The sequence below is a fragment of the Dreissena polymorpha genome, chromosome 7 (assembly GCF_020536995.1).
Source record: "Dreissena polymorpha isolate Duluth1 chromosome 7, UMN_Dpol_1.0, whole genome shotgun sequence".
Taxonomy (NCBI): Eukaryota; Metazoa; Mollusca; class Bivalvia; order Myida; family Dreissenidae; genus Dreissena; species Dreissena polymorpha.
The window spans coordinates 39,514,809-39,535,045 of NC_068361.1; the positions used below are offsets into that span (position 1 = coordinate 39,514,809).

A 20,237-nucleotide genomic window follows, 5' to 3' on the forward strand; every position below is an offset into this window, starting at 1 on the left:
AAATTGGTAAGTTGTTATATAATGAAAAATATATAATTGCATCTTAAAAGCTCCAATAAAAAAGCTAGAATAAGATTAAGAAAAAAAGAGTAACTCTCAACTGGACTCTTACCACTGACTCCTGGAGAAAAGGTCTATCGCTTAAACCACTCGGCCATCCGTCCTCATACCATAACTGTTTAATGTTTTACTTTATATAAGCAATTCTCGTAGTATCACAAAATATAACGACACCAACAGAGCTTTCCAAATTATTTAATCGTTTTGCGTTGCAACGCTTTATAATTTTCAGGTTTTTAAATCGTCACAAGATGCATATAACGGATATTTTAGAGCAAGGTAAATGTTTAGTGTTACTGCTTCCTCGCATATATCATAACTAAAACGAAAATTTGCGAATCTGAAACATTTTATTTGTATTTTGTCAATAAACCAAAACGTGAAAAGGCCCCTTTTAATCGGTAATTGGTTTAATAAACAATTTGTATTATTCCTCATTTCATGAATTGTTATTAGTTTAGATATTCTTAAGATTATTTTTTCCTAAACCGTAAAGCTTAATATTGTAATGCACGAGTCATTCACACAGTCATACCAGTTAAATGAGTCTTATTCAACTCGCGCCTCCAAGAGTAATTTAAGAACCAGAAAGTGAAACCATTCAATTGGGCCGTGCTCTGTGAAAAAGGGTTTTGATGCATGTGTCCGCACAGACCGCACAGGCTTGTCAGGGATGACACTTTCCGCCTAAACTGGATTTTAGCGAAGAAAAGACTCTCTGTACACGGAAAATATCATTAAAACGGAAAGTGTCGTCCCTGATTAGCCTGTGCTAATCTGGAACAACACTTTACGCACACGCAATTAACCCCCTTTTCACAGAGCACAGTCTTTTTATATAAAGCTTTTGTTTTGCGCTGTGCGGACAATCATTTTACAGATCTATACCCCGAAATATAAATAAATTCGAAGTTGCATGTACATTAAGATATTAAAAGTCGAAATGTCACGTGCCTATATTTACGCTTGTCCTTCATTGATATATTTTATCACTATACAACAACGTTAATAGACTGTATACGAGATTTTTTATTTGTTCTCTCCTCATATTCAGCTTGCTTATTTATCGATTAAATTGATATGTGTATGCATTTATGTAAAATTTAGAAGTGTGAAACTTTTGATCATGAATGACGTTGCACAAACGGAATTTCACAGCAAATATTGTTATTGTGTGGCCCCAAATGCAATCTCAAACAATGTCTGCATGTAAGTTACGTTCACTAAATATAATTGCGAAATGCTGCCATCCAAAATATAGTAATTGAGATATTTCGTTTTTCTAGTTTCAGTTGCAATAATATTGACCCCACTAATGATCCCAAATACAATCCAGCGCCTAATAAGCAATTATGGTACCCACACTAACAGTTTCATCGATTTAAGTAAGTACGCAAGGGTTGTATTCTGCTAAATTGAAGGTCGGAGTTGTGACCCGTGGTCAGTTATCATATAAAAAGAAAAATAATACATATTGATATTACAATTGGAGATTGTAGTAAATATTACACTATTGAATTCTTGCAAATGCAAACCTTATGTTTTCGCCAACGACGGAAAATGGGTTAGTGGTTTACTTCGGTCTTAGCTATTTAAAAAACAGGTCGTGCATAATGTTCATATCGACAAGAAAGCTGCTTTGCTTTATTGAATATTATTAAGTTGTCATTGAAGCGCTTCATTGATTAATTTAATCATATGCACATTCTTAATAGGGAAAAAATTAACTGAAATTATGGGTACTTATTTACTTGAACGATTTAACAATAATCACCGTTTTAATGAGATGAGTTTTTCTTCAATGCTGTTGACATCTTATAGAACACAATTTAGCAATCTTACATTAAACGTACCTGAATAAATGATTAAGTAAAAGACTGTTAATCTTGATGTGCCTTTATTTGTTTTGTTTTTTATCAACTTGGTCCAGTTGTGTATATTTACTACGCGTTGTTAGTAATAAAAACACATTTACATATGCGTTAAGTGTTGTTACGCATTTAGTTTTTATTTATGCTTATTTTAGAGGGAACTGTGATTTCTAAAAAAAGGAAAAAATACTATTTAAGTTCCTGTTATTAAAAAAAAGGATAATGAAATCACAAAAATTGACATTTTTAAACAAAAATGTTTAAAAGAAAGGCGTCATTTCCGTGTCGACCACATCAGGCACATGTCAGAAGTATCTTTCACGATTTTTGCAATAAAACCACGATAGTCAGTTAAAGAAAACATAAATAAAATCGTAATTTATTATTTTGCCAGAATGTGAGACATTTAAATTCATGATTAAATCATTTTATTAAGTAAACAGTAAAAAATTTTGAATGTAGTATTGTGGATAAACACTCAAAACTAATCACGTCAAATTTGTTTTTACATATACGACAATAAACGCGGTGTTTCACGATTAAACTAACGCATGACTAGATTCTGCGATTCATCAGATATTTTATTCTTAAGGATCATTAAATTTTATCATCGGTATCTTTCGCATTATTTACGTAAACGCACAATTAGGACATAAAACCATGCATCCAAAACACTATCTTCGTTTAATCAGAGTTTTTACTGACGGTTCAATAAGGTAGTTACCGGTGTCTTTCGCATCATTTACATTATAACGAAAGTAAGAGAGTCACATTTCTACCTGAAAGAATTGGCGTATTAACAGCGACCCAAACTATCACGCATCATCATCATAGGTTCTTATCGTTCTACCTACAGCAATTGTATTTGCTTCAGTGTTTAGATTTCGAATCTTCGTTTCATCCTAGAGCGTTATGGTACCCGCGTGTACACGGCGTTATATCACGACTTTTCTACTTCACTGCAGTTATTAGCTTAGCTCAATTTCATAAGCGGACAGGTCAGACCCTGACCAGAAAGATCCTTTGTTTTGGAGCTACGACGGTTCTTTATGAATTAGGACACATTTCCTCAAAACACGACTTATTTGGTGCGATGCGTGCTTGATCGCCGTCCGTCGTAGAGTATCGTCCATCGTATGGTGCCTGTCATGTATTAATTACTTTTAATTTCATCGCCTTCTATATATCCAAGAGGATTTATGCTAAACTAACGAGAATGATCAATTGCGAACCCTTAAGTTCCGACCCGTCGCTATGAAGGTCCCCGGGGCTTTAATAAGTTAAAACGTGAGAAATATAGACATCAAATTCAAACGTCCAGAAGGTAAATACTTAGAATGTCATATGTCATTGTGGTCTACGTTTTTATTGTTTAAGTCCAGTGCTTTTAAAACTGGCACACCGTGGCGGTCAAATCGTCTTTATCAACTTACAAAGCGTAGTCTCCTCCAAAGTCAGTTCACATCATGTCATTTGTGTAACAAAACAGCCACATCTATAGGTTAAATATTTAACATATTCCAAAATAACCTTTGAAGCGTCCAGGGATTTAATATTTGAACCCCTTACCTTTGCGGTTTATAAGAAGAAAAATAATGAAAAATTAATAACGAAAACTGCCAAGTTCCCTTCGCGGCAAATCATTTTAATGGTGATATATTTTTTAACAAACTGTCTTGAAGATAAGACAATACAAATACATTCTTAAGTGTTAACACGTTTTGCTATAGACATATGAAAAAAACTGCCTTTACTAAGTACGGACGAAACTTAACGCACATGCATTAAACCTCGTTTTCCCAGAGCGAGGCTCATTTGCGTTCGTCAGATATAAGTTGCTTTTGTATGAAGTTTAAATACAAGTTTTGCAATTTGATGCGGTAAGCTGTTTGATTTACTTTATAACGATTGTATTCAACTCTTAGAAATAGATTGATAGGGTTTACATTTTTTATATCATATATCGTTTTGCAAAAGGATGTTCACTTGGTGACTAAGTAACAGTTCGTTCATGCGACTGAATTGAATGATTATTAATATCAAATATATTTAATAATTTTGTTAATTGCTACATCAACCAGTTTTGTTCTGAATCAGATACGTTATACCATTGTTATGTGAAACAATCTTAATTGTATGTCTAATACATGCTCGAGCTCACAGAGACTACAGTAGAATCGATTGTGAACCACTTAAACACATGCGTGTTTATTAAATGAAACATTGTAGACTTAGTTTGCGTCAAATCAAAACAAAATACAAATGAATGAGCTTTTGATAAACAGCAAACAATTCTCGTTTAGTTTCTGTATGCGATACTTAAATGATGACATGTACTTTAATTCTAGTTAAACGTACGATAAAATATTTACTCGTAGAAGAACGCTCTTATTCTGGAAACACGATTTTATTTTGAATACCGTGTCGGTAAAGACGTAGATTATTGCAGTCGTTTCTGTCAAATATTGTTATTTAGACAATAACACACGGCAGAGCTGGGCCGGACGTCTATAATCGGCCCGCTGCCGACATAACGGCCCGAGGGCCTTTGGCCCGAGGGCCATTATTCGGCAAGGGCCGATTGTAGACGCCCGGCCCAGCTCTGTCGTGTGTTATCGTTTATATCACATATCATACTATTTTGATCCTTCACGAAAATTTATACAGAAACAGCTTTCCGTACTTTTATTTTCATTCAATTGATTACGCAGTTTATGACGTACCTATGTGACGTCATTTCAATGACGAAACTACCTAGTCTAGGTCCTAGACTCTCTGAATTTTAGTACAACAACAAATCGGACTTGAAGTGTTTTATTGAACAGTTAAATATTTTGTTAAGCATCGAAGGAGTAGTGTGTGTGTTTACGATAGTTTAATATAATATTATGAATGTTAATAACAGTGTTGGGATATAAAACTGGAATGAAACTGGTGAGACTGCATTTTCGATTTCGTTAAAATGTCGACTCGAATAGCCTAACGCGATGTTCTTTTAAACAATTGATGGATTATGCCTAAATTTAAGATAAGCGTCAGTGAATGGTTCTTTAACTGTTTGAAGGAAATCGATGTTGAATTAAAAGGGTAATTTCTTTGATGAATACGTCCTTCCTTTGTCAGTCGATCAAAGAATGTCTATCCTCAAAGAATTGCCTGCTTATATCCAGTCCTTTTAAATGGAAAAGATGGATGGCGATGAAGAAATGAGTCAAGAATTTACTTCGTCATGGAAGCAAATTAAATTTTACGATAATAAACATGGTTATGCCACAACTTCGGTAAGTAGAACAATAACCAGTAGACGATGTTTTACTTCTTTATGGCTCAGACTGAATGTGGACGCCATATTGTTCAGTATTAGCCGCGCGATCCCATTCTTTTCTGATATGAAAAATCGGCCCTTGGGCTGATATAATTTATATTGGCCCGATAGATACGTCATTTTGTTACTATGTCGCGACGTCATTTTGTTACTATTTATAGTAACGATATGTGATATTGTCTTGTTAAAAGATTCTTCGAATCTGGTTTTCTTCTACTATGGTATGTTAGCAACTTTAAACTTTTCAATACAATCAAATGATAACTTTGTCAAGGACATGGTATTAAATATGAAAAGGATTTGTATGCCTTTATATTTCCTGTATTGTTTAAGCTGTGTATTTCATATATTGAAATCAGTCTAATCAATAACCAATTGACGAATAATGTGAAATACTTCTACTCGACTGGATATCTGAACGGGAGATAACATCGTGTCATATTTTTCAAATCGTGAACATATCGCAACCAAGCCCAAAGCAGCATATAATAACGTAATAACACGCAACACAACGTATCAAAGACTGAACCCTCAAAGAAAGACCGCGATTAAGAGCGTGTGACACATTGTTGATTTTGTGCTCGATCGCTTAGTGTAGTGCTATGTAATGTAGTGTAGTGAAGTTTGGTGTAGTGTCGTTTGGTGTGGTGCTGTGTAGTGTGGTGCGGTGATTTAAGGTGTGTTGTGGTGATGTGCGGTGTGTTGTGGTGCGGAAAGGTGTGGTGTGGAGTGGGGTGGGGTGATAAGGTGTGGCGTGGTAAGGTGTGGTGTGGTTTTATAAGCTGAAGTGTGGTAATATTCGATGTGGTGCGGTTTGGTAAGGTGTGGTGAGGTTTGGTGTGGTAAGGTGTGGTAAGGTATGGTGTGGTATTGTGTGATGAGGTTCAGTTAGTTGTGGTGTTATAAGCTGTGGTGTGGTAAGAATCGATGCGATGCGAAGTGGTGTGGTAAGGTGTGGTGCGGTGTGGTCTGGTTTGATGTGGTTCGGTAAGATGAGGTGTGATGTAGTGTAATGTGTGGTGTGGTAAGGTGTAATATAATCAATATATCAAGAAATGGTTACTCAAGTGTGCTTGTTTGCATTGTAAACTTGATATCCGAATGTAAGTTGTTTAGAATAGTATGAAAGCTTAGAAGTTCATGAGGGAATTTTATCCAGAAAATAAAGCAATCGTCTAGAAATCTTATTATTTTATAAATTTTATATTGATTATAAAAAACAATACTAAAATTAATACTGATATATATTACAAAGAAACTGATTCTAAACAATATCTTAATTATACATCGTGTCATAATTAAAAAAAAAAACAAAAAAATATTCCTTTCACTTTAGCGAAACGGATTTGTACCATCGTTTCGAATGATACACTTAAACTAAAACGTTTAAAAGAACTTGAGCATTCCCTTATACAAAGAAAATATCCAAAATCTATTATAAATACAGGTATTAAAAAAGCACTATCCATCCCTAAACATGAATTACTTTCAAAATCAACACAAAAGGACAAGAGTAATATAATTCCATTTATTTCAACACAAAATCCAAAAAATAAAGAACTGTTTGGCGTATTAAATAACAACATTGACATTTTAAAAACGAGCCGGTTATGAAAAAAATAATTTCAGATCAGAAGATAATAAAATGTAAGTGACAGCCACCTAATTTAAAACGTCTGTTAACCAAATCTTACTTTTCATCTCAAGAACCAAGAGTATCAAAATATGTAATGACCCTTGACGCGCCCTTTGTGGTTATTTATTGAAGGGAATTCTTTCGATTTTAATGGCAAAGTGTTCAGAATAAAAACTAATAAGTCATGTGATATACAAAATGTGATTTATGTATTAGTATGAAATGGGTTCATTTTTTATATATAGGCCAAACTGGCGATAAACTTAGAAATAGACGATCTGTCCACGAACAACAAATGCGAGACCCCGTTAACAAGACCGATGCCCTTAAGTAAACATTAAGATGAATGTTCACATTATGAACCAAAATTTAATTTTTTTCCATTTTATAAGCTATTTTCGAACAATATTTCAGCTAGGTTAGCCAAAAAACAACATTTTATACATCTATTTAAACCCCAATTAAATTTCATTTGAATATTTATTGACGTTATGACGTCATAATTGATATGACGTTATCTCCATGACATTTTGATGTTGTAATATATTGTATTATGCCCTGATGAGCTGTGCGAAACGCGTTGGCTATATCAGTATATATTTAAAATCCCAGACACGTGTTTTTACTTTTATTATATATATTTGATACGATTCAAATTATTTTAAAACATCAACATTTTTTGACGGTAGACAATCAATACAGTCTTGAACCTTCAGAACAAACTAAAGGCTTATTTCATCGAGTGATAAAATGCAGAACTTATATTCTGTGCTTTTTTGTTCCTTATTGAGTCGTGCTCTGTGAAAAGCGGGTTTAATGCATGTGCGAAAAGTATCGTTCCAAATTAGCCTGTGCAGTCCGAACAGGCTAACCAAGGACGACTATTTCCGTTTTGATATTATCCGTTTAAAGAGAGTCTCTTGTTAGCAAACATCCAGTTCAGGCGGACAGTGTCGTCCTTCATTAGCCTGTGCGGAATGCGCAGACTTATCTGAGCTGACACTTAACGCTCCGGCATTAAACCCCCTTTTCACAGAGCGGCTCAATTGTATGTGTATGCCCCCAAAGTGAGGCATAGAGTAAGCGCATCGTCCACCATTTCGTCCTTACGTCCTTCCGTTTTTGTGGATCAGGAAATATTGAATTGTGTAAGGATTTAAATGTAACTTCATTTAATGATAGAAGTCATTACGGGGAAGGGCAGAGTTAGAGAACATTAACGATTTCATCGGTATTTATTTTCTTTGGCGGAGCATATCTTGAAAAATAGTAAACGGATCGAACGAAAATTCATATGGGCCATGCTTTGTGAAGAGGGGGTTTATTGCATGTGCGTAAAGTGTCGTCCCTGATTAGCCTATACAGTCTGCACAGGCTAATCAGGGACGACACTTCCCGCCTAACCTAGCTTTTTGCTAAGAAGAATCTTTCTTTAAACAAAAAATATCATAAAAGCGGAAAGTGTCTTCCCAGATAGGCGTGTGTGGACTGCACAAGCTTATCTGGTACGACACTTTTGGCACACGCATTTAACCCCATTTTCACAGAGCGAGACTCATACATTGTTAATGAGGTTTGGGGGGGGGGGGTTATTTTATAACAAACACCATACAATTTAATAGGTTATCAAATTAAAGCAACAATAAAAATGATACATTATTAAATAAACATGATACAAATGCAACATTTAGAACAAGGATAATATTTATTTTTTGTTGATATATATAAATTTCAAAATTATTTTTTAACCGCACACCTCAAGCAAATGTTTGGTTATTATAAAAGTACAATGTTTATTTTCACCGCTTTTTTCATATTATGTAGCGTTTATATTTGTTCAAATGGTCACGTGCCTAAACATTCATCAGAAAAGAAAATGAATGGTGTGTACATAAAAGAAACGTTTCCCATGGAAAGTTGGTTGAGTTTTCAGAACAGTTCGATTAAATCCACATTAGATGAATTTAGTTTTTGTAAAATTGATACAAAATGTTTTTGTGTAAATCCTTTTGAGTAACAAGTTCTTGCCAGTGAAATTCAACAGCACACTTAATGAATGACAATTAATTTGTTTGTTTTTTACAAATTGGGCTAACTGCTTTGATGTTCATCCATAGTTTTTATGTCCCCGGTAGGGTAGCATATATCAGTTGAACTGTGGTCCGTCTGTCTGTCAGCCTGTGCTTCCGTCCGAAAATATTAACATTTGCCATAACTTTTGCAATATTGAATATAGCAACTTGATATTTGGCGTGCATGTGTATCGCATGGAGATGCACATTTTTAGTGGTGAAAGGTCAAGGTCATCCGTCAAGGTCAAAGGTCAAAAAAACAAAATCCAAGTAAAGTAACAAACCTGAAACGGAGATAATTTCTATTGTATATCATTTGGCAGGTACAAATCATTTTCACAAGAGAAGTAATATTTTTTAAAGGGATATAATAAAAAAAATATTCAAAGCGGCGCAGTAGGGGGAATTGTGTGTTTCGTACAAACACATCTCTTGTTGAAATTAAAAAGGACTCAAAAATGAAGAATTACTTGGCTAGTATGAAACTAAATCATTTTCAAAATGAAACGCCAACAGGCAACAATTGAATCCATTAGGAACAAAAAACAAAAAACTAATGAACCAACTGAAAATGATTCTGTTGCTGCTATCAGGTACTTTCTAAACATGTTGATTGTGTTCAAATTGTACTTTTTTATTTGATCAAAAGAAAAATTATTTAAAACTTTGAAGTCATTACTTATCTTCGATTACTTTATCTATTTTCAGCTCTCCGGCACCTCCGGCACCCTCTTCAGTGGTTTGGGAGACATTTTATTTACCCCTGTGTGTCTGTCTGTGTGTCTGTCACACTTGATGTCTGAACTCAAGTTCTATTTTGTGTTACATTCACTTTTATCATGCAAAATGCTGATTAGATAGCAGGAAATTGCATCATTTTAATGTGCCATTTTAAAAAAATCGACGACGGCAAGGGACACCCCTCCCGCACTCTCCCCAAACAGTTCAGCCCCCCTCCCTCTGAAAATATTCTGGATACGCCTTAATGGTTGCATTTTGTAAGTTTTTCATATGTTTTATAGTTGGAAAACATTGATCTGCGATGAAAATTTGTCACGTTCAAATTTTGTTCGACAGCACAAAGTAAGTAAAGATTGCATTTTTCGTGTCGAACACATAAGTATGTATATGCTAAAACAACAACAACAGCAAATAATAAACACGTATAAGTCCTGTTCTGAGAAAAATGGGCATAATGCATGTGCGTAAAGTGTCGTCCCAGATTAACCTGTGCAGTCCGCACAGGCAAATCAGGGACGACAATTTCCGCCTAAACTTGATTTTCGGTAAGGGGGGACTTCCTTGAAACTAAAAATACCATAAAAGCGGAAAGTGTCGTCCCTGATTAGCCTGTACGGACTGCACAGGCTAATCTAGGACGACACTTTACGCACATGCATCAAGCCCAGTTTTCTCAGAACAGGACTCATATATATTGTAAAACAACAACAGCAGCAAACAATAAATATACACACACACACACACACACACACACACACACACACACATATGTGTGCATCGGACAGGATCTACTTGATCGACATCGAGGACCGTCAAAAGGTATTCGTGTGCAGTTTAGTAAATATCTATTCAGCGCTTTATAAGCCGACACACGAGTGCCGACATTGTACGACGGAAATCCGACCAACCGACCAAAAGACGATGTGTTAATTTAGATCAGGCTATATTAATACCAATATATGGTTAAACTAATCCAGAAATTTTCATTGTTTTCATAATTTGTAAACGAATCAGAGCCGATACGACATGTTTAATATGAACTAGTTTCCAGTAAGATACATATGAAATCTTGTTCAGTGAAACTTTAAAATCACACCTAAAATATATATTGAAAACCTTAGTCCACAAGACACGGTTTGTCCCCCCATTCCACTTTATTCTCAAAATCCCATGTAAAAAAGCTATTACATGGTGACAACAGACGACGAACAACCACCCACCTCATCAATTGAGCTTCATCATAAAAAAATGGGTCATATGCTATACACATTCAGCGTAACTAACGACCAACCCGAGCATTCTCACATAAAATCACGACAAATAGAAGGCACGCTCCTGACCTAACTGCGCGAATGCTCAATTATCGCATGACGCGGTCGAACTAATAATCATTAATGCTGAGATGAGCGAATGAAAACTGTGATACAGTAGAAAGTCGTTATATAAAGCACAAGATGAAACGGAGATTAGTACAGTGGATACTGACCAAACACCCTTGCCGCAGGAGTCACGATGATAAACATATTCAAGTCTAACGATCATGACTGTTTGGGTCGCTGGTAAACGCAAATAATTTCTGACAGAGATGTCATCTTGTTCGTTACACTACGTAAATTTCAACGATGCGAAAGAATTGGATCAAAAATAAGTTATTGATCTGTAAATATGAACTTTGATGAAACGCAGATGGTAAGTATTTTAATGAATGTTTAATGTTTAATTTCTAACTGTGCGTGAATGTCAATTATGCGAATGAACCTGGTGAAAATAAGTTATCGATCCGTAAATATGAACTGTTTTGACAATTGGTCTCAGCTTTGATATTAGGAATCTAGTTATGCGTAATTTAAACCGTTGAAACACCTACTTATTATGCTTTCAAAATAAATAGGTCGACGTGCTTAGTTTGGAGTGTTTCTCCACGACGCTAAATTATTGTTTTCATACTGTTAAATTATTGATATTATTTAATCCTATTTAAAATGCCTGTCAGTCTGGCAAAATAATACATAAATATCTTATTTATTTATTCCTGAAGTCCGCACAGGCTGATCAAGGGAGAAACTTTCCGGTTGTATGACATTTTTCGTTAAAATGTAGTCTCTTCTTAGCAAAAATCCAATTTAGTGCGGACTGCACAAGCTAATCTGGGACAACACTTTACGTACATGCATTATGCCCAGTTTTCTCAGAACGCGACTCATATTTTGCACGACCCATTCTTTTTCAGTCCGAAGTATACTACTCACTCATTTGTGCCGTGGGCGTCGCCATAGGATTAATGCTTGCAACATCTCAATATCTTTACATTCTTTTCATATATTCAATGAATGATCAATTTGTCTTAGTGATCATGTTATATAATCACCGGTGAAGGACCACAACTCTGACCTTCATTTAGCCAAATACACCTAATTTGAAATTACACCATTGAAAGTAAAAGTAGATAAAAGAAGCGGGCAACTGAAAATTCTCGTAAACAGGAAAGCGCCGGAGATGTATAAAGATAAAAAAGCGATTCAAGCGCAAAAGTAGGTACGTGGCATTTCAGCTGTTGTCTGCGCACTTAATGTTTATGCAAATGCGATTATTCTTACACCCGAGGTATAGATCTGAAAAATGATAGTCACGCACGGCGCATAAAGAGTCATGATATAAGTTGACGGTTTCACTGTTCGGTACGTTTATTGCTCTGAACGGCGCTAGCGAGCTAAAGCTACTTCGAAGGGTAAGTCTTTGTAAATGACACGTTTTTAAAGAGTTAAGCTTTTCGTTTTAGGAAAATTTAACCTAGAGAACATATTAATTAAATACCGTTTAAAACAAGCTTTCAATATAAAAATGCATCCATTTAATAGCATATCAAAGATAATTAACCCTTTGCATGCTGGGAAATTTGTCGTCTGCTAAAATGTCGTCTGCTGAATTTGTAAAATAAGCATTTTCTTCATTTTTTTTCAAAGAATACTATCAGAATAGCAAACAGTTTCGATCCAGATGAGACGCCACGTTCTGTGGCGTCTCATCTGGATCCAAACTGTTTGCAAAGGCCTTTAAAATTCGGTTCCCGCACTGAAAGGGTTAACAGTATGTTGAAAAAAAAACAACAACAAAAAACAACAACAACACTGTACATCAATTTAATGACCTATGAATGTTTCACTATTTGTTGCAACTTTAATTATAGCAACCATAGCATTGCCATTTTTCCATTATGGTTCATGTTATTAGCAATAGGGTTAATCGTGTATGCACTTATAATATGGAGTGTTTGTATTTTATATCCGCAATGTACTATTTTGTTTACTGTTTATTATTATTATCATCGTATTTTATGTATACGTGTTTCCCGTAAAAAAACGTGATATTATTGCTCTAAATTACTTCCAATCAGTGAATGCAATTTATCTTGATATTAGCGTTGGCCGAAACTTTAGAAAATACAAGTTATACCTGAGCAAAATTGAATCAAGCATTCTTAAAATACACACACGCACTCATTCACTGTTTAATAAAACGATAACTGAATACGTTATTACAAAATGTCTATCTTGCGATCGTTTCATAGTAAATCAAACAATACACTTTTAAACGTATAAATCGTTACGAATCGTTTGCATATACGTTCAGAGGTTTTGTTTCTTACTTTTCAGAAGACAATTGACATGGCTTCCGTCAGTTACAAGATAATAGCACTAATAGCCCTTGGCGCAATGGTGCTTGGCAAAGATATTCGCTCTGGAAAGAATGGCCCTATGTCTGGAGGACTGTTCCCCATTGATTCCGACGATGACAAGTTTGAAGAGATAGCGCAGTTCGCTGCCAAAGATATTGGGTCCGAATATACATTGGACAGTGTCGAAGATGACAAAGCGCAGGTGGATATTTGAAATATTGTATTACTTGTAAAGCATTCCCGTTTAGTTCGCAAGTATTGCGTTAATATTAGTGAGCTATATTTAAAAACAATCCTACTTTCTTTTCTCCCTTAAACGGCACATGTTTAGTCGACTAATTTGGCTACATCTATAAACTGTTTAGTATTTATTTAGTATTTATTGATAAACTTTATTAAACATTATCAAAATTAATAAGTCAATACAAAAATGCATAAGTTTTTATGGACGACCAATTTGAAAAGACGTTTTTTAAATGAAACTCTGCACAGGCCAGTTTTCTATAGTAACCCAATTATGTTGCATCAAAATAGTAAAACCACTGTACACGATATCTCAGTTTCGTGGTTAATATTGAACACCTTTGAATTGAAGTGTATGATCAAATACAATATAAACGCTACAATACGTTCGTACGTCAATAACAAAAATAATAATACTAAGCATTCTTCATAATTCCGTAGAGTTATCTAACATGACCTACTGTTTTCTTAAAGTTGCTTGACGAGACTGCAGAGGATTCTAACATTCAACCACAACGCAGTTTAAACGTATCAGGATGGAATATGGCTGAAGGGGGCAGGGTGAGATACTAATTATTTATCACAACTAGACTTATTGTTGAATCTTATTTGCGTTTTAAGCTTAATGCGTTTTCAGAGATTGTTCAATAAAAAGACAAAGTAAACAACAATTACAATCTGGCAATACGTACATGTTGCAGACAGGCTCTGGCCATGTGCAGCATGAATTACAGAAATGTGTCGTGTGCCTACATATGTTTGTTTAGCGTCCGTCATGGTATTGAATCTTGTTATATGATGCATACATATAATATTCCTGTCTATCAAGATATTGATTATGGACGGTGGAGGCATTAGAGGACTCGTTATGCTCGAGATCTTGGAGGCAATCGAGAAGAAAGCGGGTCTACCAATACAACAACTGTTTGACTGGATTGGCGGAACAAGCACCGGAGGAATTATTGCACTGGGTATTGCAACGGGTAAGATACTATTGACAACATCATTTGATTTTTTCCTCATAAAGTTATGTTACAAACACTAAAACATGATGACCTGCTTCATGTAAAAGCGATGACCCTTGTTCGAACGTTTGGGCATTTTGCAAAAAACAACTTAAACAGTTTAAATTGTAATTGTGGTACATCATTACACGCAAGTTTACTCTATAATCCTAATCTTGCTCGTCCTGGAGCGTGACTGGTAATCCCGAAGCATCATGATTCAATCAGAATTCAAACCGATGTTTAGTTTTACGATAAATACCGATTATGGGATAATAATGATTAAAACGTGATTACTTGATATACGTTTTTTGCGTTTGTTAACTGGTGGTCATTATCCATTTTACAGGCAAATCCGTCTCTCACATTCGCAACATTTACTATAAACTGAAGGACCAAGTATTCACGGGCTCAGCGCCGTACGATTCTGAAGTGTTAGAAAAATTGTTGAAAGAGCAATTTGGGGAAACAAGCGTTATGACGGATATAATTTATCCAAAGTAAGAAATGTAATGTAAAGTAAATTCCTGACTTAACCATGCCATTAATCCGAAGAGTTTAAAATCTGCTAGTAAAAACATACACAACGATTTTTTATATATGTTTAATTTTGTATTTATAAACGAATATATTTATTGAATTTTATCAATCTTCTTGTTTTAAAACACAAATGCATAACACATTATCACAACCACAACGATAAATTGGGGGATACAACTGTTTAAAACATATTGATAAAGAAAAAATTTTTTTTTATGCTTTCCGGTGGTCTATAGAGAAATATCAGTGAAATAAAACTGGTATTTCACTTCTTTTAACAGTGAATAATAACAGTGAAAAATATCGATATTTTTCACTGTTTTAATGTGAAATGACGTCATTTTTTCGACGAAATGACGTCATAAATCCAGCGAAATTATCCAGTTAAACTCTTTTTCAATGTAAATTTACGGTGAAAAAGTATAAAATAAAAAGAAAATTGGTTGGATTCGATGGAATATCGATTTTAATTCATTCGTGATCATAAAAAATACATATTTTCACTCGTGGCTGCGTCACTCGTGAAAATATTATTGTTAATGATCACTCGTGAAATAAAATCGATATTTCATCGAATCCAACAAATATCCTCTATTTATTGCAGGGTCCTGATAACTGGAGTTTTAGGAGACCACAGACCGTGGAAACTTCACATGTTTCGGTCGTACATGAAAGGATACAAGCAAGCAGAAAAAGGATTTTATCGCATCAAACCACCAAATGGTGATTTTTTTTTTATTTCATTCTTTGAGGTAGCACACTTACGTATACGAAAGTACAAAAACAACAGTTAAAGGACTTATCAATACAATGTACCCATGGTATTTAAACCTTTATTTTAAAACTGTGATCTAGCTATCGCTACAAACACATTAACATAAACGGGTAAGTATGATAGACTTAATTAACTCTGTTTTAAATTTAACTATAAATACAATATCGTTTACTTAAAAGAACAAGGTTCAGCCGATACCGACGTTTACTCGTATATGATGGGGAACCATCAGACGTCCATTTGTTGTATTGACACATGGGCTTTTCCCGACAGTGTGCATGCATGTCTTTTGAAAGATTTTATGGCTAAAACTATTTGCTAATGTAAAAACAGTTTTGTTTATATTCTCGTTCTACTTCTTCTGAGCTTTTGTTATATTTTTTATTATTCATGTTAAATCGGCTTTGTATATTTTTTAATAAGATCATATACACTCTGACTTTATATTATTTTAGAAATGCTAAAGATTAGGTGTTTTTCTTTTACCCAGAGCAGTTCATCTGGGAGACAGCCCGCAGCACGTCTGCAGCGCCCTCATACTTTCATCCGTACAATCAGTTCCTTGATGGAGGCTTGATGTCCAACAACCCTACCCTTGACATTCTCGCGGAAATTCACGAATTTAAGAAAGAACAAACGGTGAGCACGGTTTAAATAATTAAGAAAACAATATACAAAACAATACCACTTAAGTGTGTCTAAAAGGTACCCACACACCATTTTTAATCAAATTAAGTAAATGCTATTGAATGTTAACGAAGAACAGATAACTTGTACATTTTACCAGTGTTCGCGTTTACGCCGTTAACATATCTTACTACGCAGTGAATTTGCCATAGTCGAAGATAATTATTGACCGTTGCGCCCATGGGACGGACAACATTTTAATCGACACTTTACCTGTGTCCAAAAAAATCAGAAATTGACAAATGATGTCATGTGATAAAATATAAATATGATATCCGTATGTAATTTGGTAGTTATGCAAATAACCTTGTTTTAGTTTGTATATTGCGATAAAACTCTCTAATTTTCTAAACATTTTTTATTTATTTTCACAATGATTAATGATATTTATTTGATGATAGGAAATATATAAATTGAATTATGGGTTATTTAAATTGTTTAAACATAAACGTATATGCTTGAAATTGTAAGCAAAAATTAGGATGCAAACTATTGCGGTGTCATTGAATCCCCTGACAACGCATACACTGGATTATCATGAAGCTGCAAACATGTCTAATTGTCATGTCGTGTTTTAACCACTTTATTTTTACCCTAAGCACATTGACACATGCGATATTAGGAATACTAATACAAATTACGGTACATTAACAGGCTGAGGGTATGCACATTGTTTTCATGTGTTTGCATATTTATCAAATACACATACTTACGTTCACAATGCGATTAAGATGTATCTAGTGCGATCATATTTCACACAAAATTATTAATTAACAAAACGAAGGCAATCACTAGTTATGTGCCGGAAGGCTTAAGTTTTCTGTTTAGAACTGCATGCTACATTGTGCGTTTATTACTTTTGTTAATAAAGGGTCAAGGTTTGAACACAATAATACGATCTCTTCAATTTGTTGTTAAGTTACTTAATAGATCGGCGCTATGTTACTTCAAACACATCGTTTCATTTGCGTTGTATGTGTTCCGTTTATGGTTGCAGAAAAAAGCTGATTCAGGTCGATCTCTGGACGTGGTGGTTTCACTTGGTTGCGGCCATGAGGACTACATACCTGCAACAGTCCCAGACATAACCTTTGGTAGTATATATGGGATCATACCCCTGATGAACTTCGCTAAAGACGTATTATATCAGGTACATTTAATCTTAACAAAGTTCATGCTGAGATTGCTAATGAATGTTTCGAATAACTGAAGTTCGTCGTTAAAAGATGAACGTTACCGACGATAACAGTTACTGTACTTGTATATTAACAATAGATGACGCTTATAATGAAGCGCATGGTTCTTTTAAAATTTTATCGAAATAATAGAATATCCATCGATTATTTTCATAAGACAGGTGGCTTTTTTTTCGCCGTAGCTGTCTAACCTCAGGTTTATACTTAATGTCTTGTGATATTTTATCACACCAGTCGCACTCGGTTACCATTATAAATATAGGGAGCTAAAACCTAAGTTATATCGATTTACGAAAACTAATTACTATACATGAAGCATTATTTTTGGGATTGTACAAAGAATAATGTATTGTGGGTGACTTTTTATATTATGTGATGCCAGACATTTCTGATATGGGGTTGCAAAAAAGGGAGTCTTATTAATATTTTATTTGTCTCTAAGAAAAATTTGTTTCAACAATAATGAACAAAAAAGCTAATATATACATATTTGCAGAATGCTTTTAGTAATTCATGAAAATGAGACAGCTATAAAGTTCGGTCGCTTTGTATTCATTAAACTTACGAAATTGTTCTGCATACAATTATAATCACCAGCATTTTAATGCACATTTAGCCAAAATTTACAAAAATCAGATTCAACTATTATAATAACATTACTATTGATTTTTGTTGTAAAACATATACAATATCATTTATATTTATTATTAAACATGGCTTGGGCTAACATGAGTTTTTATTCCATAAACAATGACGTTTAATATTGTTTTGAAAACCTTTCATGTATGTAATTGTTTCTACTACTCCACTTATATTTAGAAACATGTAAAAATAATCCATTTTAAACTACGCCTTTGAAAGCTCGGTTCTAACTGCAGAGGTAGGACTGGTTACGAGCCTAGCCCTGTCATATCCTGCCGCCTTGACACACAGCGTCATAATGATCGATTAAAAGATGTTTTAATTAATTGAGCTCATGTTTTTAGCTTTCATTTTATTTTATGTAAGCGGCTGCCAATTATGAAACGTTTTTTTTTTGTAGAACCAAAACACACAAGCTGTTTGCTAGAACCTCGTAAAGGTCTTAAGCATATTACTCACAAAGCAGCGTTTACATTTAAACCCAAAGAGTTGTTGTCAACTTCAGGTTTCAATATCGGACGGGCAACCGACGAATCGTGCAAGTGCTTGGTGCGAGATGATGAATGTGCCGTTCTTCCGGTTGTCACCGCTTCTGACAGAGGATGTTCCCCTGAACTGTGTCGATAAACAAAAGCTCGAGCGGATGATTCAGAAAACAAAAGACTATATCGGAGAACAAATGGATAGCATAACGAAGATCGCGCAGTATTTGAAAAGGTAGATCGCGAATTATTATTTTGAGAACTGATTGAAGGTCATCCTGAAATTAAAAACAATGATCTGGGTGTGAAGGCTGTGAACATTTTATTTAAAAAAATGACTGGAACATGATTTTAAAGTGTTGACGAACTAACGTGCAATGCTTTCTTTGAATTTACATCTACGACGTCGTCTGAACTATATAGAAAACGATTATTTTCCAATGCAGCCTTAAATACATTTGCGCGAAATCCAAGAAGCTTTACTATAGGCCGCTTTTCTAGCTGCTTACAAGGATTTTATTAAGGATTTAAATTAATTGCATTGTGTACACATTGAAACTCTATAATTATATCTTTAATTTACTTAGAGTCACATTCCGTACTTGATCGCGCCTTACTCCCGTGATTTTTTTTTTAATCCGTTTATGCTGATTATTAACTATTTCTGTTTAAGAGCCTGAAGCATACCACTCAACGTGTCTCACCAGCTTGCAATCAGGCTTCCAAGAATTGTGCTAGACTGCGACTGTTTTGCTAACAAAGAGGATGAACTTTTGTATAATATGTAACATGTAATTTGTTTACTTTTTTTTTATCTTTATACGCATACATGTGTTCGTTGGCATAATTTTTTTATATTAGAAAACCTACTTAAAATTTTTAAAATATGTGTTGTTTTTTAAGTGTTTTTTTATTTTATTTTAGTGTGTTTGCATTGATTTGTTTGTTTACTTTAAAAAACAAAAATCAAAAGATAACTTTGTTTTAATGCTTAAATAATTGTTCAATAATATAAATTAAAAATGTATTGGATATTATTGTCAAGAATAACATTCATACAATACTAAGCAATGCTCTCACATTATTATATTTGGATATGATTTAAAATTCTACATATTGTACACACTGTATAGTTTTGGGGGTATGTTCGTTTTATGTATAAAACATATATATATATATATAATGTTGTTTGTTAAATCATATTTTATCAGTATATATTTAAAGGATCTTAAATGTCAATGAATTGAAAATCTCAAGATGTAATCAGTTCTTGAGATAAACATTTAA

General features: G+C 34.3%; 1 protein-coding gene across 1 annotated transcript; it reads left to right on the forward strand.

Moving 5' to 3' along the window:
* The first annotated feature begins 10,473 nt into the window (after nucleotides 1-10,473).
* On the forward strand, nucleotides 10,474-19,095 carry LOC127839647 (85/88 kDa calcium-independent phospholipase A2-like). The gene is made up of 9 exons (XM_052368032.1): nucleotides 10,474-10,524; nucleotides 13,359-13,583; nucleotides 14,099-14,185; nucleotides 14,454-14,607; nucleotides 14,978-15,062; nucleotides 15,773-15,891; nucleotides 16,434-16,582; nucleotides 17,628-17,724; nucleotides 18,974-19,095. Exons 1-9 carry the CDS (start codon nucleotides 10,474-10,476, stop codon nucleotides 19,093-19,095), a joined length of 1,089 nt encoding a protein of 362 aa, XP_052223992.1.
* Nucleotides 19,096-20,237: the final 1,142 nt, after the last annotated feature.

Coding starts and splice junctions, on each gene's coding strand:
- LOC127839647 (XM_052368032.1), top strand. CDS start 10,474: ATGTGTGCATCGGACAGGATCTACTTGATCGACATCGAGGACCGTCAA. Junction 14,608..14,977: donor TGCACTGGGTATTGCAACGG/GTAAGATACTAT, acceptor TCCATTTTACAG/GCAAATCCGTCTCTCACATT. Junction 15,063..15,772: donor GCGCCGTACGATTCTGAAGT/GTTAGAAAAATT, acceptor TATTTATTGCAG/GGTCCTGATAACTGGAGTTT.